The following is a 23,166-nucleotide window of genomic DNA, read 5'->3' on the forward strand; positions in this document are numbered from 1 at the left end:
GAGAAAAGTATATTGTATTATCAGGGAACGGCAAGATCTACATGTATACAGACAAGCCAGTGGTTACACATACAGCTACACCTCTCAATACACATGCACCAGGAGTATACAAGGATATTAGTCTCTATATAGGAATAAGGGCGATACGATACACACTCCCTTACACTGTCTACGTGTGTGTGTGTGTGTGTGTGTGTGTGTGTGTGTGTGTGTGTGTGTGTGTGTGTGTGTGTGTGTGTGTGTGTGTGTGTTCTCCCCCACGTCAAGGGATTTAAGGCACTTGATCTGACAGCCGTGTGTGTGTGTGTGTGTGTGTGTGTGTGTGTGTGTGTGTGTGTGTGTGTGTGTGTGTGTGTGTGTGTGTGTGTGTGTGTGTGTGTGTGTGTTTCCGCGTCTGGCAGGAGGCGGTGAAGAGCTCCTGAGCCACGGGAGACTCTTGACGGAAGGGAATTAAGAGACAGGAAGAGACAGAGAAGACAGCTACACGTACTCTACTACTTAACATAGAGTCATACCGTCAGGCGCAGGGCAGACTGACACCAACACCTCCCTTTCCTTCCCTTCCCTCACGAGACATCAGGAAGCAGCTGTGGCGATGTGTATCAGAGGAGGGTGATGTCACGAGCTGTCATGTATCGGGGCCGAGGGAGGAGAGGGTGCAGAGTGGGATGGCCTCGTATGACCCTTACTGGGATGCCTGGCTTGATCTGGCTTAGGAGACGTGGATATTCGAGGCTTACTGGATGTCACGCTTGCGATCACATCATACCAACGTCACTGGGTCTGTAGATCACTCACTGTCTTGATGGTGTGGTGGGAAATGCTTGTGGGTTGAAGAGGACGAGGAGGTGCTAAAAGAAGGGTACCAGTTAAGGACAAGGACGAGGACGAGGAAGTGGCAGTAAAAGGGTACCAGTAAACGAGGACAAGGACGAGGACAAGGACGAGGAGCTGATGGTAAGAGAAGGGTACCAGTTAAGGACAAGGACGAGGACGAGGAAGTGGCAGTAAAAGAAGGGTACTAGTAAACGAGGACAAGGACGAGGACGAGGACGAGGAGGTGGTGGTAAGAGAAGGGTACTAGTAAACGAGGACAAGGACGAGGACGAGGACGAGGAGGCCAAGTAAGTGATAGAAAGCTTTTGTTATTTCTGCGATTCCTTCAGATGCCATTTGAGACAGAGAAGGATACAATAAGGGGGAGGTTTCAAGACATTCATCCAGTTCTTTTGGCTAACCCTCACGACCATGTTCAGGGACCACCATCTCAATAGACCAATTTTTTTCTCTTTTTTTTTTCACTCGTTTTTGTTGCCCTAGCCCAGTTTTTCCTTCTTACATAAAGAAACAGTGATTGCTAACTCTGGAAATTTGTTTGTCACCTTTGTTATATTATTTGAAGGCCTCTGTTACATCCTTTCATAATATACAATTCAATTACAAGTAAACGAGGAGGAGGACGAGGACGAGGACGAGTTTGTCAAAGGAAGCTTGTGTTATTTCCGCGTTTCCTTTAGATGCCGCTTGAGACAGAGGGCAGAGAGCTTCCCAAGAGAGGCGCCCACCCCGAGGGACAGGATAAAATAGATGTTCATAGTCATGGCGACGAGCATAAGGAGTGTGGAGCCCAGGTAGGTGAGCAGCTGCAACACGCCCACTCCCGCCAAAGCCAAGGATCTGCAAATCAACGCGGGTTACAACACAAGGGCGTGGTCGTGACGCAACACCTTCACACGCTGAAGTTACATAGTTTCATTACAAAAACACTTCAATATATTACTTTTTTTGACAAGCTAAGGATACAGAAGGAAATATTTAGTGTATGAAATGTGGAGGGAGAGAAAAAGTCAGTGAAAAGAACTTGATGGCCAGAGCAGAATAAAAAGATAAGAAACAACATCAGGGAAGAGTCGATCCAAAGGTCAAGCTTCCCGACCTACACTTGACCTGACCTATTCGAGAGACGTGCAGAGATGAGTTTTTTTTTTTTTTTTTTCATGTTAGAGGGAAATCTGGCCAAGGGTAACAAAAACTATGATAAAAAAAAAAGAAGACCTATTAATGATAAACCCCTTCAATACTGAGACGCATTTTTACCATGGATTTTCTTGGGTATGAGTAGATGATTTCATTTGCATTACGGAGGATCTGTGGAGGTCAGGGTCCGTATTCAGAAACGCTCTGCTCTCTCACCACGACTATTATCAAAGACCACAGAGATGATTAGCAGGGTTCTGAAGACTGTTTCTCCACTTAATAATGTAGGAATCTTGTCACTCTGCCTATAGAACCGTAAGAATACCTTGAAAAACTGGTGGAAATTTAAATAGAGCCTTTTGAAATAGTGGAGGTAAAGCACAGAAGTGTTTAAGAATACGAGCCGAGAAGATTAATAGCCACAGTCTTCACTATTTCAATCCCCACATTAGTTTCGGAAGCTGTATATATAGGATGGCCAAAAAGTAACCAGAATGTATATGAAAACACGGCATGGTACTGAAGGGGTCAAGTTGCAGGTTCCCAAAGAGGTCGAAGGAAATGCTGCCAGAAAGGGACTCCCGGGATGGTAAAGGAGTCACATTCAGTCATAAAATATCTTAGAACACTAAACCTCTTCAGTACCATGACGCATTTCCACATTCATTCTGGTTAATATTTTGGTAACTTTATACAGCTTTAGAAACTTATGTGGGGAATTAAAACAGTGAAAACTCTGGCCATTCATCTTCTCACCTCCATAGATCCTTCCTAATGTTAATAAAATATTCTAATGGTGCACAAAATTCATGATAAAAATACGTCCCAGTACTGAAAGGGTTAAAACAACACTCAAAAGTCACGGCAACACTTCAGAAAATTATTACCAACGTTTAAAGAAAAGTACGAAAAAAAATAATAAGACGTGTAAACTTGACATTACTCTTAAGGAAACACTTCAAGGCACTCTCAGCAACACAGCCATGACTCACAGTGGCACTCCAGGAACTTTCATAAATGTACAAAGAACACCATGAAAAAAAAAATAGTAATAATGATAAGAAAATCCTCATCTACTTCACAGAATACCTAACCTAACCTAACCTAACCTAACCAATATCACTGTAAACATTCCCCCTTTCACTTCACTCACTGCGCTGCTCATCTTTACCCATTCAAATCCCCGACACTTTGCATTCTCCTTATTCTTCTTGCTCTTCTTGACCCCTTTAGTACCATGACGCGTTTACATATTCACTCTGCTTTAATATTTGGCGATTTTGTACAGCTTCAGAAACTTATGTGGGAAATTAAAAATAGTAAAGACTTTGGGTATTAATATTCTGATCTTCATAGACCAATTCTAATCATACCCAAAACTCAAGGTAAAAAAAATGCGTCCCAGTAGTGAAGAAGTTAATCAGGAAACTAATATTTGTTGAACTATACGCATAATAAAATGTTTCAAAGTGTTTCGAAGTGTTTCAAGAGTGTCCTCCGCCTTCTTACCTGTACAGACGTGACGAGGAAGGCTTGGTGACGGCAGGGAGGGCATCCGAAGTGGCGTCCACGTCTTGTACATTATGAATAGTGTTGTAGTTCTTCCTCTCGCCGCCAATACTGTCGAGAGAGGAGGTAAAACATAACCATAGTGATCGCGTTGCTGTAAATATATGTCAGAGGGAAATTACTCATGTGAAAGGAAGATAAAAGTGAATAGTTTTGTAGTTAGTTCTTCCTCTCGCTAGCCAAACCGTCAAGAGGAAGCAGAGATGGGATAGAACATAGTGATAGTGTGGTAGTAATAGAGGAAGCTTAGACATGTGAAAATTAACTAGTGGATGAAAGGAAGATAAAAGTGAATAGTTTTGCAGTTAGTTGTTCCTCTCGCTAGCTAGACTGTCAAGAGGAAGCAGAGATGGGATACGACATAGTGATAGTATGGCAGTAAATATGTATTTGAGGAAACTTTAGATATGTGAAAATTAACTAGTGGATAAAAGGAAGATAAAAGTGAATAGTTTTGCAGTTAGTTCTTCCTCTCACAAGCCAGACTGTCAAGAGAACATAAACATAATGATCGTGTTGTAAATATATGTCAAAGGGAAATAAGACATGTGAAAATTAACTAGTGGATGAAAGAAAGACAAAATAATAAATAAGTGTGAAATATTATGAACGGAAATAAAACTATAAAAAAAAAACAGCACACACAGACACACACACACAGAAGAGATAACAAAAGCAAGCAGAAAATTAGTAATAAATAGAAGAAAAAAAATGCAGAATACAATTTATTAGGCAGAAAATAATAACGTAGCTTTCTCTATCGAAGTTAAAAGAACAAAAAAAGGGTGAATGCAATAACGCTTGGAACAGGTAAGGCAGGTAACAGGACACGGGAACACAGGAACACAGGGATGGACATTTAATTAAAGGTGGGGAATGAAAGGTTAGGTGAGGGAGAGCAGGGACACCAAGCAGGGCACCACGGGAACAGAACACCAGCCAGGGAACCAACTCTCAAATGACTTCAACGATATACTTTTAATTGTACCTTTGTCATAATGAAGGTAATCTCATAAAGGAGTATTGCATCTGCATATTCATTGTATTATCTTTAGTGGTGGTGGTGGTGGTGGTGGTGGTGGTGGTGGTGGTGGTGGTGGTGGTGGTGGTGGTGTAGTAGTAGTAGTAGTAGTAGTAGTAGTAGTAGTAGTAGTAGTAGTAGTAGTAGTAGTAGTAGTAGTAGTAACAGCCAATCAGGTATATTAGAGGCGGAACTTAACCTCGTACAGTTGGAGATACACAAACAAATGACAACAACAACAACAACAACAACACTACCTGGCCGCTTGCCGCTACCCCCACGGTATGCACACACCTGAGACACCTGGCCTGGGTCATTAAAAGGTCATTTCCTTGTGACCCTCTGAATCTAAGCCTGGCTGGGTCGAGCACCGATAACAACAGCTGGCGATGACCCGGCCACCGTTATCGTCTCTTCATCGCTCTTCCCTCTTCTATCTTTTCTTTCATCTCTCTTCTTTTCTTCTATTTTCTTATATCTTATTATAATATAGGTATACCATAGTAGTTGTGGTGGTAGTAGTAGTAGTAGTAGTAGTAGTAGTAGTAGTAGTAGTAGTAGTAGTAGTAGTAGTAGTAAGAGATGGTGGTAGTAGTAGTAGTAGTAGTAGTAGTAGTAGTAGTAGTAGTAGTAGTAGTAGTAGTAGTAGTAGTAGTAGTAAAAGCAGCAACAGTACCAGCAGTATCACCACCATTACTTTAATACTACCACTACTACTACTACTACTACTACTACTACTACTACCACCACCACCACCAAAACCTCCACCACCACCACCAACACTACCAACAACAACTATTTCCACACCTCTCTAGTTACACGTACACAAACAACTCCCCCTTCCCCCCTCCTCTCTCTCTCTCTCTCTCTCTCTCTCTCTCTCTCTCTCTCTCACGCCGGGTAGAACATTTCACTGCGTCAATACAAACCACGACAAACGCAGGTCATATTTTCCCTCCTTCTTTTCCTCTCCGGCGCAGAGGAACCATCAGGGAAAGTAAGTTTATTAGAGGCAGGAAATTACTGGCTTGTTATTTCCTTGTTAGCGAGATAATTAAAGTTCGCACGCATCATCCACCCCTGTCCCCCATTACTGCCACCTCCGCCACGCCTCTCTCTCTCTCTCTCTCTCTCTCTCTCTCTCTCTCTCTCTCTCTCTCAAGGTAGATAGATGGTTCGAGATAGATAGATTGATAGATACAGTTATAGTATTAGTTAGATAAATAGATAGATATAGTGTTAGATAAATAAATATATAGACAGATAAATAGATGCATACATACATATACAGACAAATAGATATATAGATAGATAGATTGACTGATGAATCTTTATATAGACAAGGATAAGAATAAAGAAATAGGAAGAGAGAGAGAGAGAGAGAGAGAGAGAGAGAGAGAGAGAGAGAGAGAGAGAGAGAGAGAAACAGGCAGACAGAAACATACATACCAAATCCATACGATAACACACACACACACACACACACACACACACACACACACACACACACACAGAGCCATTATCAGACCCCAGCCATTTCCCAAACACTCAACAGAATGGCCATTTCCGACCCAATCACTGCATGGTGGGGAAGGGGTGGTGGGGATGAGTGGGAAGGGACAGGAGAGGAGGAAGGGGGAGGAAGGAGAGAGAATTCACATGAGATTCGCATTGATGTAACACAGCGCAACAGAGAGAGAGAGAGAGAGAGAGAGAGAGAGAGAGAGAGAGAGAGAGAGAGAGAGAGAGAGAGAGAGACGATTTAAAGGTCGAGAGGAGGAGAAAAATATAAGAGGGCGAGGGAAACACCGCAGGATCACACAAGGCAAGGAAACACAGCAAATGAGGGAAGGATGAGGGGAAGATGAGGGGAAGATGAAAAGATGAGGGAAAAAGATAGAAGAAATATAGAAATAAAAAGAGAATAATCAGAGAGAGAGAGAGAGAGAGAGAGACTAGACACACAGACAAAAGTGAAAGGACGAAGAAAAGAAAGAAGAAAAAAAGGAGAATTGGAGAGGGATAAAAAAAGAGAGAGGAGAGAAGGATGGAGAGGAAATGATGTGCGAAACGAGAGGAATGCAAAATGAGGGAGGAGAAAGTGAGGAAAGAGAGGCAGGGGGGAGGGAAGAAGACTGAGTAATACGAGAGAGAGAGAGAGAGAGAGAGAGAGAGAGAGAGACTGCAGTTGGAAATCGTAGGAGGGAAAGTAATAATAAAAGAGAGAACAGGAAGGAAGGACGGAAGGAAGGAAGGGAAGAAGAAACCAGGAGGGGAGGAGAAGGAAGATAAAGGAAAAATGTGCTCAGAGGAGGGATGAAGGAAGGGATGCATCATGGAGGGAAGGAGGAGGCTAACAGATGCATACCTCAGAACTGGGAACGCAAGACAACAGAAGCATACCTTAGAACCAGGAAAGACAAGTAAACCGAGAACCTTACCTGAGAACCGGTAGCGTTGTACATTGTTTGCAAGCGCAGGAGGAACCACCACTGTTACCGTCTGACATGTACCGTCCCTCGAGGTACCATCTGAAATACACGTGCTTGGTTAGATAGGTAGATAAGTTGATGAGTGCAGGCAGGGTTGCCATATATTAACTATCAGCATTCCGGACATCTTCACTAATACCTGATTTAATATTGGAAAATCGATAAATAATTAAAAAAAATAAATAAATAAAATAAATAAGTAAAATAATAATAATAAAAAAAAAATTACCTTTGCAGCAGAAACAAGGTAACAAGGCCATAAACAAGCAAACAATAATCCAAACTGACGCGGATATCAGCGTAGGTCAGAGAGAAGAGACTGGCGCGCACCGTGAGGCGAGTCAGGCGATGAAGGGAAGGCAATGTAAGGCAATGTAAAGAAAACCAATCTTTACCTTGGTTGGAAGCATCGACTCCATATTTAGTTCTACATATAATAAGACCCTGTAAGTGGACTAACAACTGCCTTAGTGGGCCTTTTTTTTTTTTCTTCACTCTTTTTTTATGCTCTTGGCCAGCTTTCTCTCCTTACATAAAAAAAAGTAATAAATAAATAAAAATCAGTACAAAGATGTAGCAGAAACATCACCCACAGTTTAATAGTATATGCCACGCCACCACACACACACACACACACACACACACACACAAAGGCATCCCTGGCGCCCCGACCCGCCATCCCCCGTCAGCCCCGCCCCTTCACCCAGCAGCCAAGTGATTTAGGGATGTTTTTCGAGTGTTTCGAAGGTGTTTGCAGGTTTTAATGGCTCACTGTGTTGGAGTAGGTGATGGAGGTGGAGGTGGAGGGGTGGGGAGGATTGGGGGAGGGAGTGGAGGGAAGATGGAGGTGGTGAGAAAAGGTGCAAAAAAACTACTTCGGCTCTACATCACGATTTTTTCTCCTTTATTAATGGAGTATGATTTGTTTTTGTATTTTATTTATTGACAGGAATGCAAGTCAAGTTATAATCGGCAATGAGATCGTGTCTTGCTAAGTTTTTTTGTTTCTCGTTGAAATAACACTTTCGGCATTCTATAATTTTCACTTTTTTAATTACCACGCCTAGGATTGTTTTGGTGCTTGATATATGATTAAAAAGACATGAAAAACATGACCCAAGTAATAACATTCCATAAAGTTTAGTCTAACTATTCGTTTTTTCAAATAAAAAAAAATCACAACGGTACCGGAATAAAAAACAAAAATCTTTATACGACGAGGAATCTGCGTTTTCTTTATTTCGTTGGAAAGCAAAAATTTTTCGTATTCAGAAAATGTAACATGATGTAGTGTGGCTGTGCTTTCCCTCTCGACATTATGATGTGTTTGTGACCCCGTTAGTTTGAATACACACCGTTGGTTGGACATCGTTTAGTAAACAATCGACCCGGTAACGTTTTTATATTTTGGTTATTAGTTAAAGTATTTGTCGCGTCTAAAACTGTGGTGCATTCCAGTCTGGGAGCCTTTTTTCTTCTCGCGATTTTCAAAATGAATTACGTACGTAAATAATGAGCCACAGCTGCACCTCAGCTGTGCCTTCCCCTCCAGGTCAGTCCACCAATGTTTGCCTGCACTCTCTATGTATTTTCAGACCCAGAGAGTGAAGCAAAGCCAGAATCAACCCCAAAATAGATTAATAGCCCATTGTTGTGTTAAATAAGGCGATGGTTATGTATATTCCCGTTCAGACCGCCCATTGATTACCATGACCAGGACAAAGACACCGCCCCACCAACTCCCGTCCCTCCCCGTGTCAACTCGTCAACATTTCCTTCAATTCTCAGTGTTTCCCGGGTATTTTCTGATGTTTCCCACCTGAAATGTATAAAGTGGTGATGATAGAAAGAAGAAATGAGGAATGTAAGTGTGTGAGGGAGTGTAGTAATACCAGCGGCAGCAGCAGCAGCAACAGTAGCATTATTATCGTTGTGTGTGCGCACGCCCGCGCCCGTGTGTGTGTGTGTGTGTGTGTGTGTGTGTGTGTGTGTGTGTGTGTGTGTGTGTGTGTGTGTGTGTGTGTGCTATATGACCAAGGAAGAGGCCATCATCACTCCGCGGTGTCTCGCTAGAAGTGAGCTGTGCCTTGAGGCGACCTAGATGTATAATGAGTGGGTGACACTCCGGCGGCCGGCGGCTGTCACTGTCAGGCCGGTGGCAGTGTTCAGACCACAGACACGGACAGGCCGTCTCAACTTACCATTCACACCCTCTGTTAAGGCGGGTTCACACGTGTCACTCTGCAACTGAAATTGCAAGTCTGTAGGTTTCGACTGAATATCGATGCCTAACGACTGACATGTCGGTCTTGTTCAGTTGATTTGCGACTTTGTTTACGTTGTGACGTCACGGAGAAAGGTTTGAAAATGCGGTGTCCAGACGTAAATAAGATTTTGGAGTTAGTGAAGGAAAAAGAGCACATCTGGGACCCTAAAAATGAATTACACGGTAAAAACAAAGCTTACGCAAATCGACATCCGATGAGACAGCTGTCACTCTCCAAGAACTGCTCTCCTCTATGCAGGGTGTTGCTGGAGGTGAGGAGTGAATACTTGTGATTATTTCATTTGATAGCAATCGTCATCGTCACCAGAGGAAGACATCTTGTTGAGTAGCTGTTTGTTTACATTCATTTCCCGCCAACCAGCTAATACTTCCCAGTCGCTATGTGTGAACGTGTTCCGACTAGAAGAGCTCAGTCGATACTTCTAGTGACTTGCAATTTCAGTTGAATATTGACACGTGTGAACCTACCTTTAACCTTTAAGAGAACGGTGTGGTAACTTCACGAGAGAGAGAGAGAGAGAGAGAGAGAGAGAGAGAGAGAGAGAGAGAGAGAGAGAGAGAGAGAAGAGTGTTTGATGTTGTAACCTCACCACCACATCACCAATACAAAAGAAATATTATAATAATGATAATAATAATAATAATAATAATAATAATAATAATAATAATAATAATAGATGAATAAATAAATAAATAAATAAATAAAAATGTTCTGATGTGTTTACGTTAATATTCCTCGCTCCTCCTCCTCTTCCTCTTCTTTCTCCTCCTCCTCCATCACTTCTGTTCTTTATTTTTTTTAACTAAAGGAATCTAAAGCGAAACCAGAGCAGATGCCACCCGGTACACCCTCCCTTTCTCTCCCCACCATTTCAACCTATAGAAATATGACTTTTTAAATAGTAATTGATGGAAGCTGAAATTTCGGACATAAGAGAATTTTCCAACATACCTCTGGACGCAGATTTTAATACGTGAATTGTGGACATGTCTGGGAAAACTCGAACGTATGGCAACCCTAGATAAGTGGATAGGTTAGGTATGTATGCAGACAGTTAAGATTGCGTTTGGTTCATTGTTAGATAGTTAGATAAAAGATTTTAGCTTACTTCTCTACTACTACTACTACTACTACTACTACTACTACTACTACTACTAGTTAGATAAAAGATTTTAGCTTACTTCTCTTACTACTACTACTACTACTACTACTACTACTACTACTACTACTACTACTACTACTGCTGCTGCTGCTGTTGTTAATATTACTTACTACTACCATTACTACTACGACTACCATTACTACCACTACTACTACTACCACTGCTGCTGTTGTTAATATTACTTACTACTACCATTACTACTACGACTACCATTACTACCACTACTACAGATTATCACAACAACAACAACTACTACTACTACTACTACTACTACTACTACTACTACTAACACAACAACTATCACTACTACTCACACAACCAGACGAAGGAGTTCAAGAAGGCAGGCGGTGATGGCGAGAAGGAAGCAGGCAAGGGCGAAGGACGGCGTGTCGGAGGTGGTGAAGGAGGGCAGCAGAAACGCCTCCTTCACGCCGCCGTGCAGCAGAGGAACGTGCAGCATCTCCAGCAGCTGTGAGGGCAAGTAAAGAGACGCTGTGACGCTGTGAGGGTGGAAGTGTGTGAGGGTGGAAGAGTGGAGGGTTTTTGTGGCTGCCAGTGGTAAGGAGCTATGAATAGGGGCGATTTGGATGCTTTAGAGTAAGTAAGTGAGTGAGTGAGTGAGTGAGTGAGTGAATGAAAGGGAGTTGGGCAGATTTTAAAGGGTGTTATGTACAGTAGGATTTGATAATGTTGAGTTTGGTTTAATTTGGTGTAAGTAGAGTTGTCTTAGGTTAAGTGTGTGTGTGTGTGTGTGTGTGTGTGTGTGTGTGTGTGTGTGTGGAAAGCGTTTCGACGAGGTGAGAACACCTGAAAGAATAGCGCTAACTGCTGCCTCAAGTGTTTCAGAGAAATAGTAAAACGATAAATATCTCTCCCCACCCTCTCTCTCTCTCTCTCTCTCTCTCTCTCTCTCTCTCTGCACTTAGTCACTCACACACCTTCAGGGAACTCCACTCAGCCACTTAACCAATTGCACTGTGCTCCCCTTCCTCATTTGCAACACGAACACAACCCTAAGTGGCACGGAACCAATAATAAGGGCAGCGACATTATAACAATATATAAAACAAGATACAGGAAAAGATAACAAGACCCACACTACTTTGGAATCACACTACTTTTATTATTGCTACTACTGTTACTATTGCTTCAACAAGGTATAGGGAAAGATGATAAGACGCACACTGCTTTGGAATCACACTACTATTGCTACTATTACTATTGCTATTACTGTTACTATTGCTTCAACAAGGTATAGGGAAAGATAATAAGACGCACACTGCCTTGGAATTACACTAGTATTGCTATTATTGGTACTGTTACTGTTGCTTCGTTCGTCAGCAAGGCAGCACGTCACTACCCGTCTTACCGTCCCCAGGTCCTAGAAACAAGCTCAGTAATACCAACCTCCCTCACTGGCCATCGAGAACCTGGTTATGTGATGGGTTTTTTCCCTCGCCGTGGCTTGTCTGTTGTCTCCATGCAGCCTATGATAACCATGGGAACCTCTCATACTCTCAGCCAGATGTCCGCGATGTTGTGGCGCCACAACCTACATGAATCAGTCAATCTCATACTTTCACGCACTCTCACCCATTCTCACACGTCTTGTTATTTTTTTTCTTTTCTTTCTTTTTTCCTCTTTATCGTATGCTTCGTTTCACTAGCTAGTCTTCTGTACTTCCTTCCTGTCTCCTCTTCCTCTCTCACTCACGTTGATGGATTAGTGGAAATGACTATACCTGTTCCTGTTTCCTACTCCTCTCCTCCCTCCTCCTCCTATACTTCCTTTCATTAGCTGGCCTCCTGTTCCTCCTTCATGTCTCTTCTTCCTTTCTCTCTCTCAAGTTCTATGGATAATTAACACTATCTCAAGTTCTTGTTATCTATTCATTCCTCCCTCTCTCTCTCTCTCTCTCTCTCTCTCTCTCTCTCTCTCTCTCTCTCTCTCTCTCTCTCTCTCTCTCTCTCTCTCTCATATACTTCCTTTCATTAGCTGGTTTCTTGTTCCTTCCTTCCTATCTCTTTTTCCTTTTCTCTTTTAGATTATATAGATACGTGATTAACTAACGCTATCACCTGCCTGTGTGGCCTTGAAAAACAATCATAATGAGCGAGTGAACCATTTTTTAGGGTATTTTCATGGTTCTAGTGGCAGATTAACAAGATTTTCTTTTTGATACACTTCCATTCATTAGCTGGTTTCCTGTTTCTCCTTCCTATCTCTTTTTCCCTTTCTTTCTCAGGTTATATAGATACGTGTTCAACTAACGCTATCACCTGTCCCTGTTACTTCCTCATCTCTCTCCTCCCCATACATTTCCATTCATTAGCTAGTCAGTTCCTTCTTCCAGTCTCCCTCACGTTAATGAATACGTGGATAACTATATGTCCCTGTTAGCTACTTCTCTCTCTCTCTCCTCCTCGTATACTTCCTTTCTTTAGCTACTCAGTCCTGTCTTGTCTTTCCTTTCTTCCTCGCGTTAATGGATACGCGAATAACTATACCTGTCCGTAACGGAGTCCAGGGTATCGAGACAGGTGGCACGGTGGTACTGGCTGATAACGCTGTCTCCTACACGACCTCACCCACGCGATATGGAGAGGCGGTACTTGAATCTATCTATAGCCAGCGTCTGTTGTTTGATTCTGGCGAGTTTCAATGGGAAAGTGCAACAGCTTAACCTAATTTCATCTACCCTAATCAAACCCTAAGAACTGAGTTAATGACCTTCAGAAACTCATGTAGGGATTAAAATAGTGAAGACTGTGACCATTAATCTTCTGACCTCCATAGACCCTTCCTAAATGCATATAAAATCATCTAATCATGCCCAGAACTCAAGGTAGAAATGCGTCCCAGCACTGAAGGAATTAGGAGCAGAAAATAGATACACTGGAGCAACATCTGCCACTTATTATGACCAGCTACTTGGTATTTGCTAATCACTCAAATACTCTTTATATTTCACCTTTCTTGGGCACAATAAGCTCAAAAAACACAAAGTAAGTACGCTGAACAGATCACGTGATGGATGAGGATGAGAGTATACAACGAACACCCACCAGCCACTGCCACAGCCACTAATCAGGGTATCACAGTCACACGCCCCTCAGTAACCCAACATTTGTCCCGCGCCAAACACTAAGGCGTGTGGCGGTAGAGAGGGAGGTGAGGGAACGTGTGTGTGTGTGTGTGTGTGTGTGTGTGTGTGTGTGTGTGTGTGTGTGTGTGTGTGTGTGTGTGTGTGTGTGTGTGTGTGTGTGTGTGTGTGTGTGTGTGTGTGTGTGTGTGTGTGTGTGTGTGTGTGTGTGTGTGTGTGTGTGTGTGTGTGTGTGTGTGTGTGTGTGTGTGTGCCTGAAGATCAAAATATATTAAAATGTTACACTACGTAGGAAAAACATCAGAAATGGTAATCAAAACATCCTCTCTCTCTCTCTCTCTCTCTCTCTCTCTCTCTCTCTCTCTCTCTCTCTCTCTCTCTCTCTCTCTCTCTCTTTACAAGCCACAAGCCACAAGCGAGAGAGAGAGAGAGAGAGAGAGAGAGAGAGAGAGAGAGAGAGAGAGAGAGATATATATATATATATATATATATATATATATATATATATATATATATATATATATATATATTATATATATATATATATATATATATACGTCCCTTATCACCTGTACTTCCATCTCTATCCTCTAATAATTCACATCTTAGCACCTCCCCTGCATCCTCCTCCCCCCTCCTCCCCTTCCTCCTCCTCCTCCTCCTCCTCCTCCTCCTCCTCCACCTCTTCCTCCTTACCTGGTTGTGTTGCGTGGCAGGCAAACCATCCAGCAGAGAGGACATCGGGTACTCCGCGGCAACACCTGACGGGCCTGTGGGGACACCAGTGTTAACTCTCCCACACGCCCAAAGAAACGACGCTGCTTGTTAACCCCTTCAGTACCATGACGCGTTTCCATATTCACTCTGCTTACTATTTGGTGATTTCATACAGCTTTAGAAACTAAAGTGAGGATTAAAATAGTGAAGACTCTGGCCATTAATCTTCTGACCTCTATAGATCCTTCCTAATGTAAATAAAATTGTCTAATCACACCCAAAACTCATGGTAAAAATGTCCCAGTACTGAGGAGGCTAAGTGTGGAGCAGCGATGTTGATCTTAGTTTTCATATTCACTCTGCTTACTATTTGGTGATTTGGTGATTCAGAAACTAAGGTGGGGATTAAAATAGTGAAGACTGGCCATTAATCTTCTGACCTCTATAGATCCTTCCTAATGTAAATAAAATTGTCTAATCACACCCAAAATTCATGGTAAAAATGTCCCAGTACTGAAGAGGCTAAGTGTGGAGTAGCGATGTTGAAGTTATATTGAGATGTGTGACTTGAGGCACTGAAAGACGTACTGCAGTTGTCAATATTCTTTGAGATTATACGCTAAACTTGCACCAGACAATTACAATACCTTGAGAAGTGGCATCAGTGAAAGGGTTACACCACATGAAACCAAGCTAGGAATTGCTACAACATTTAAACACTCAGCATGGGAAAAATACATAAGAATTACATATCACCATCATCATCATTATCATATTACACGCAACTGTCGTGTCAATACCCACAACAAAAACCTCCATTAACAACATGACGTGATAAGATGAGCAAAGGGAAGGAGAGAAGAGCAGGGGATAAGGGAGAATGGGAAGGAGAAACAGACAAGTATAGGTGTCTCTCTTTCTATATTCCCTGCTGTCCTTTGTTTGTCCCCTGTGTTGTATTATGTCTGTCTAACCATCCTCTCTCTCTCTCTCTCTCTCTCTCTCTCTCTCTCTCTCTCTCTCTTGTGTTTCCTGTGTTCCTTCGTGTTCCCATTGCGAGCTGCTGAGTTAGTGAAGTCAATGAAGTTATATTTACACACACAGCTGTTGATTATGCTGGACCCTTACTTCAGGACACTTGTTGCTTACCTGTCCCCCTCCCACCCACACCTCTTCCCCACACCCCCCACACCCCCATCTCTTCAACTGGTAATTCATCTATTTATTTATTTTTTTTTTTTTTTTTTTTCTGGGGGGGCGAGGTGAGCAGTGGTCGTGTTCGTCAAGCATATTCTTTCCCAGTAATATTTTTTCCTCCACTCTCTCTCTCTCTCTCTCTCTCTCTCTCTCTCTCTCTCTTGCCCATCTAACATATTCTCAGCTTCACGAAGAATTCAAAACACGCAACATTTCAACTCTCTCTCTCTCTCTCTCTCTCTCTCTCTCTCTCTCATGCCGGCAATTTATCACAAGATTAATCACCTAAATTAATTCCAGGCCGGGAAGCACCACGAAATTATACCAAGCGACGCCTTCATTTGTTATCTATCTTCGTATCTGTCGCAATAGCAAGGCGGAGCGGGCGGGCGTGTGTCTATCAGGTGTCTGTCTATCGATCGACGCTTCTCCCTAGTGGGCTGAGAAGGAGAGGTGAAGGGAAATGCCGTGGGAAGGAAGACGAGAAGGGAGAACAGTGAATTGACGATGACACATAGATGACGACGAGGATGAGGATGAGGAGGTAAAGGGGAAATAGAAGGAAGAGAAGGATGAGATATGTGAAAGCAACGACGACTAAGAGGAGGAAGATGATAATGAGGGTGAGAAATGTGACAATGAGGAGGAGGAGGAGGAGGAGGAAGAGGAGGTAGTGGTTGTGGTGTCATGGAAACTCCACCTCACAATTCAAATACATCAACCCCTTCAATACTGAGATGCATTTTTTTTTTTTTTTTTACCTTGAGTTTTAGGTACGATTAGATGGTTTTATTGACATCAGGAAGGGATTATAGAGGTCAAAAGATTAATGGCCACAGTCTTCACTATTTCAACCCCCCACTCAAGTGTCTGAAGCTGTAAAAATCACCAAATAGTAAGCAGAATGAATATGAAAACGCGTCATAGCACTGAAGGGAGTTAGAAGGAACGAGACTCATTTATCTATCCTTACAGGACAGTACAGCACCGCCACGACTCACGATTCAGATTATTGTAGTGAAATGAATAACAAATAATCCTTTTTTCCCTCTTTTATCTCTACATGCAAATTCTTATCGTTTTTTCAGAGTTGCTTCAATGTAAACAGAATAAACAATAAAGGATGACCGTAGCAGGAAGAAATAAGACAGAGTTCATTTATATAGTCTGTTTACACTCGTACATCCCGGTGTGTGTGTGTGTGTGTGTGTGTGTGTGTGTGTGTGTGTGTGTGTGTGTGTGTGTGTGTGTGTGTGTGTGTGTGTGTGTGTGTGTGTGTGTGTGTGTGTGTGTGTGTGTTGAGGTAACCTTCGAAAGAGCAAACTGTACTCTAATAGTCCGGCCTTGAGAGATCGTGACGGGGAAGGCTGTGTGTGTGTGTGTGTGTGTGTGTGTGTGTGTGTGTGTGTGTGTGTGTGTGTGTGTGTGTGTGTGTGTGTGTGTGTGTGTGTGTGTGTGTGTGTGAAATCAAGTGTCGCAAGAGGTGGTGAGGGGGACTGAGGTTCAACGAGTGGTAAAATTGGAGGAAGTGGCTGTGTAGGAAGGTAGATGCATCAAGAGGAGGAGGAGGAGGAGGAGGAGGAGGAGGAAGAAGAAGAGAAGGAAGGCTAGGAGGTACGTATTTCCCCAGACAACACAAGGATGTAATTTTCCAACCCGTCAGATGGGAAGCTATTTTCCTAGTGTCCAGGCATGCCGCCTCCTCCTCCTCCTCCTCCTCCTCCTCCTCCTCCTCCTCCTTCCTACAAGCACCAAGACCTCCACGAACAAAAAAGACAAAATAGGCTCCTACAAGATACCATTTAGAAAAAAAAGACTGCTACACCATCCAAGGAATCCCTTTCTAACAATTTCCTATTCATCTTGTTTGGGGACTGGCACCTCAGTGGATCTTTTCTAACCTAATGTTTGTTGCCCAGTCTTCACTCTTACATAAAAAAAGACCCCACACGAGACAGGCTCTTTATAAAACTTGCTTACCTATTTTTTTCACCTCTCATCTCTCACTCATCAACGTGTCTAATCTTGTTTACATAATGTTCTTTTGAAAGCTTCCTACAGACTCAGCAGCGACAACCTCTTTGATTTCATCCCCCGCTCTGTTTTATCTGGAGTTCGTTTACGTGTCTCCGTGAGCAACACAGACCCGAAGCATACACATAATACAGTCTGTCTCTTTGTATGTATGTCAGCTCCACCTTTCCCTATCGCCATGTGGGAGAATTATGCAGGAATGTAGTGCGGAAAATTTTTATCTGGAGAAACTCATATTCTCTCTCTCTCTCTCTCTCTCTCTCTCTCTCTCTCTCTCTCTTACCTTCATGGTGCGCCGCGTCGTAATAGTCGTGGTCGTGGAGGTCCATGGCTGTCCCGCGACGCTCTGCAGGTGAGGGGGCTGTGGCAGGGAGGGGCGCGGGGCGGGGCAGCTCACTCAGTCACCAGCTCGTTCTCTTCCTCTGCAACAAAACGAAACGCCGGTGAAATAATGCACGTACACACTCAAATCTTGTTCTTGAATCTTAGACTTGAAATTCACCTAAGTAATGATGATGACAATGATAATAATAATAATAATAATAATAATAATAATAATAATAATAATAATAATAATAATAACAACAATAAATAACAACAACAACAACAACAACAACAATAATAATAATAATAATAATAATAATAATAATAGTAGTAATAATAACAATAGTAATAATAATAATAATAATAATAATAATAATAATAATAATAATAATAATAATAATAATAATAATAATTCTCTCAGAGGCATATGCACTTTAATACAAGCGGAACTGGGTGAGAGATAACCACAGACATACCATCAAAAGAATACATTACATTGCAACTCAACTATTTCACATGAAAACCTACACAAACATTAATACACGAGAGATAAACGTATATACAGGATTGAAAAAATATCTTGGTTTCTGGAAGACCACGCTGAACCAGACTGACAGTGCAGAACCAAACACTGAAGGCACGATTAAAAAACTCCTTGTTCTCTCAACACGACAATTTTCCAAGGCCACTGAGACAACTAGCCGGATTTTGAAGAGAGTTCCTTCTTATGATATACCAGAAATCTTGCCAGTCTGTCACCAGAAGCATAAAAAATACTATTAAAAACATCACAATCTTCAACTAGAGCCTTTTGGAAAATAGTGATGGTGAGAGAGCAAAGCATTTCAGAATACAGGCCTAAACAACCCCATACACACGCTGATGGTCACCGCACTACTAACACTGCAAGCTTCACGAGGGTCAGGCAAGCACTAACTTCTGGGGGGAAGCTGGGTCTGTATCTTCCTTGGGCCACTGCCAGTATCCCCACTTCTCCCTCCCCCACCAGCAGGTCAAGCCCGCTACCTGGTGTGACGGAGTCTTCCCCGTGCGCGATGTTTCAACAGGTTTTCTTGCCTGTCCTCAGTCGCCCCTCGTTCTGTTTGCCCCGCCTGCCTTCTTCATTGGTAGGGCTCACGAACGTCATATTTTAATTCAGAGTATGTGCTACAGTGGTATATGACAAAGGAAAAACAATACGGTTCTAATTGATTTACTTTCCAAATAAATAAGAGATCAAATGCAGTATTATTAAGTACACTTTTAGAGGAGAACACAGTAAGTAATGCACTGACTATAGGGTAATCAATGTCCTTCAAGCAACGTATCTTGTGCCACTAACACCACAGTACTTGGTCAAATCCTGTTTGTATCCCTTCTGCAGGATGTGAGTGTCCCTGGCTCAGGCTTGATGCCAAGACGAACAAGGGTGGCAAGGTGAGATGGCTTGCAGGAAGAAACACGAGATATTCACAACTAAATGCCACCCGACTCTGAACTGTGATTAGTCTCACTGACCCCTGGGAGCGAGCACGGGTCACTGGTCAGGACTCAGCAGCCAGCATAGCAACACACGTGGGGATGGGACCATCAAGCAGGAAGACGAGGGTGGGGGGACACACGCCACCCAAGGAGACCACCACCTCCATCACTCAACTAGAACAAAACAACTTCCACTCCGCCTGCGACCCGTCATCACTCCTGCATACCTGTCTAACTCGTCCCAGAGGTTCTTGAATCACCTGTGCGTCCCTAGTGATAACCTGGCTGGCTGGAAGCTGACTGCTCAGAACAACAGAGAGAACGGACTGAGGGAGTACTACTGACAAACTGAGCGCGCACTCACAAAGCACCTGCTTCGAGGGATGCGTGGCTGTGTTCGCCCTCCCATGGGTGTTGCACTGTACAAGGCAGCTACATGGACACCGCCACCCGCAGCCTGGCCTTAGAGAGAATATGTGGTGGGAGAGGCGGGAAAAGAGGAAGGCGACTGCTGCTGCTAGTAAACGTGTACCACCCCCGCCTCAGGCACTATAAGACACGGACTGGTGCGGAAATTGCAGCATCCATACTAAGCAGAAAAAAACACTGCAGCAGCAGCAGTAGTAGTAGTAGTAGTAGTAAACCCAACTATGTAGATCGAGCTTTGGAAATAGAGATAGATGGAATAATGTGGAGTTTACATGTAGAGTGACAGATCTAGTCAAATTTACGGTAAATAAAGACATGTATAGATGCGTGTGAAGTTTGGTATGTGGACGAGCGAAAGGTCTCGACAAATGAAAGGAAACAACAATCGCGGCCATGAGGCAACAATGGAGTCTGCAATCATACTAATGCGAGTCAAGGGAAAAACAGAACATTGCGAGGAATGACGCAGTGATTCTTAACAGCAACCGCAGCGGTAAATATGGTGGTGGCGGACGCGGCGGCGGTGGTGATGGAAGTGGTGGTGAAAAAATATTTACGCTGAGCGGTGAGATCGAGATGATTTATTCGTATTATTGTATTCCTTATTTTCTGCGTTTCTGTCTGATTTAACACAATTATACTTGATTTTATTGTTTGCATTCTTAACTAATTCGTCTCACTGGTTTCTATGTTCTCCAGCAGCCTAACAATCAAGCTTATCACTCTTCTCCCCACGCTCACAACACAGCCTCCCTCCGCCTCGGGAATCATTCTCAGATAAGCCATATAGATCCCCATTCTGAAACCCCCTGCTCTCTCATCACCACTGTTTTCAAAGGCAGGTTTTCAACAGTGTTTCTCCTATCAGTAATGTAGACTATACACATTTTGTCAATTTGTCACTAGAACACTAAAAACACCATTAAAAACTTCAACTAGTCTTAAGAATGTTGTGGAGAGGCGGCGCAGGTGTTTCGGAATGCTGCATGGTCCCATAACATCACGTATGTCCTCTCATTCATGGTATATTATTGTTTAATCCATATTATGATCTACACAGAAGCGTTCGTTGTTCATTAATTAAATAAGACGCCAAAACATATCACGGGAAATTATGCTGCAAAATAAATATAATAAAATTACATAATGATAAGATACAACAACGGATGAGCACAGAATGTAAGACGCCTCAGAATGTACCTTCAGCTACGTGCGTGTGTGTGTGTGTGTGTGTGTGTTATCTCTACCCCACACACAGTGACACAGGGCCTCCTGGTCACCAAAGAAGACAGCTGCCGATCTTACCCGGATACTGAGGCGCGATAGAGTGATCGACTCAGCGACACCAGCGGCACCTGTGACGGCCTTGTGGGTAAGGGAATAGGAGGATGTCTTGGTGTGCACTGTGTTGGTGTGCTGGTGACCGCGCGCCTCGTGTGGTGCACAAACACAAAACACTATACGTACCACCTCCCACCACGTCCTCTCCAGAGTGGAAAGTGAATGCCTCCGTGCGTTCACTCCCAGGAGAATGCCGTTACACTCTGTCAAGCAGGGTGACTAGCCTAACTGAAATGGCATGGATTTAAATGTTGGTCAAACCTTTCACCCATTTAGATAGCAACTGAATGATCCATATTACAGTTTGCAAGTTAGACTATTTTTTTTTTTTTTTTTTACTTATGGTAAGTCATGGAACATTATACACTATCGTCTTGTAACACAGTATAACGCAGCACAAGGTAAATATCTTCACAGTATGATATGTGATGTATGTACTGATGAGATGTATACATGCATGAGAGCAGCAACAGACAGTCAGACACACGCAGGCCGCTGGACCAGCACCGCCACGTTACATCAAACAGGCTCTCCCATCCATCAGCTTGTCAACAAAGGAATATATACAACAAACACGAAAACACGTATAAATTGTAATACCGCCAGACTTACTGTACTATAAATTCATTGTCATCTATCAAGAAGGTCAAGAGAAGTCAGAAAGATCAACAAATAAAATATGAACGGAACCAAACATTTAGGAAAGAAATATGTACACATTTGCCTGATACACAAATCTGCCATAGAGACAACAGTTTACCTAACATGAACTCAAAGTGGAGAACAAAGTGGAAGAAAAACAGCTGATGCGGGTGATGGAGAATGAGGGAGATTGGGTAATATTAATATCACCAGCTGGATATGACTCTCTCTCTCTCTCTCTCTCTCTCTCTCTCTCTCTCTCACATGCCATATCACGCCCGCACCTCACACCTGCATTCACTGCTCGCTAAAACCAACCAAATTCCGCTGCGATGGGAGGCATGCATAAACAACACGGAGGTAATCTCGCAACATTCAACAAGTAGCAGCTCCCGCGATCCCTCCGTTCCTCTGTTCCTCCACCCCGCCCACGCGTGTTAAAGCTTCATTTCCTGCGTGCTATTGTCTTGTAGTATTTCCTTCCTCTTTACGCAACACAGTGATATGTGACACAATTTGCCTTGATAGGGTGCTTTGCTTGTGTTTGCCTGTCCATACGTGGGTGAAAACGATGATAAATTAACTCTTACATTATAGAAAACGAAATATCTCTCTCTCTCTCTCTCTCTCTCTCTCTCTCTCTCTCTCTGCATGTTCGAGGTTATAGTTGCGGGTGGCGAGATTAGTACACGGAGATTAGCCAGTAAACCTTGGTGAATGGCTAACGAGGAATGTTAACTGTAAACCACTCATGCAAACTACGATGCTTGTGCAAGATATTGATTAAGTAGAAGCATTTATATAATTAATTTCACAGTATAATGGTAGATGGTTCGAGTGTTGAATGCAGCCTTCAGTGTTGGAAGTCAAGACCACTTAATGTAGTAGGCTGAGCAACACTCAGATGCGTGTTTTCCCGTATAAGATAACACTGCACAGCCTAGGTATGAGTTTCACCTAACACTGAAAACTGTAGGCTACATCTTCACACTCACCACGTCATGATAAATTTCCTTCTGCCTTGCTTAACATGCTCGTATTTTTCTGAAACCAAACCCACATTCTTACGAATTACTAGTTGTTAAAATCAAGACTAGTAGAATACGCATGATAAGAATGACGTGCGGTGCAGTGAAGGAACCTTACGTGTTCCTTAAACATCGGTGCTGTATACTTCGACTACTTTCAACAGACTCTACTGAGAGTTGTCACAGACGTTTTTTATGATTATAATGAAAGTTCAACAAGGATTGTATACTATCAGCAGAAAAGACACGCATTAGAAGTTCATGTTCATTACTCTTTGTGACGTTTCAGGAGAAAGTCGTGAATACGTTACAACACTTAGAATGGTGTTTACGAACCTTTGATGTGATGAGGCAGAGAA

The 23,166-nt window shown here is 42.8% G+C and overlaps 1 protein-coding gene across 11 annotated transcripts; it reads right to left on the bottom strand.

Annotated features, from left to right (window-relative positions):
- Positions 1-23,166, bottom strand: LOC123508134. Of its 11 annotated transcripts, none has more exons than XM_045261647.1 (7): positions 23,144-23,166; positions 17,845-17,983; positions 14,310-14,383; positions 10,824-10,978; positions 7,009-7,098; positions 3,487-3,597; positions 1-1,677 (listed from the first exon to the last, which is right to left on the bottom strand). In XM_045261647.1, the coding sequence occupies exons 2-7, from the start codon at positions 17,888-17,890 to the stop codon at positions 1,497-1,499; spliced, it is 657 nt and encodes a 218-aa protein (XP_045117582.1). In that variant the 5' UTR covers positions 17,891-17,983; positions 23,144-23,166; the 3' UTR covers positions 1-1,496. The 11 variants fall into 11 exon arrangements, with proteins under 11 accessions (XP_045117582.1, XP_045117574.1, XP_045117583.1 ...); XM_045261639.1 differs by lacking the exon at positions 23,144-23,166 and adding an exon at positions 21,102-21,310; XM_045261648.1 differs by lacking the exon at positions 23,144-23,166 and adding an exon at positions 21,264-21,286.

Source organism: Portunus trituberculatus, chromosome 24 (assembly GCF_017591435.1).
Source record: "Portunus trituberculatus isolate SZX2019 chromosome 24, ASM1759143v1, whole genome shotgun sequence".
NCBI lineage: Eukaryota > Metazoa > Arthropoda > Malacostraca > Decapoda > Portunidae > Portunus > Portunus trituberculatus.

Excerpts from the sequence above, each read along its gene's own strand:
- LOC123508134 (XM_045261647.1), bottom strand. The coding sequence starts at position 17,890 with ATGGACCTCCACGACCACGACTATTACGACGCGGCGCACCATGAAG. Across the intron at positions 14,384-17,844 it reads CGACGCGGCGCACCATGAAG|GCCCGTCAGGTGTTGCCGCG; the intron begins GTAAGAGAGAGA and ends GTGTCCCCACAG. Across the intron at positions 3,598-7,008 it reads ACAACGCTACCGGTTCTCAG|TATTGGCGGCGAGAGGAAGA; the intron begins GTAAGGTTCTCG and ends CTCTCTCGACAG.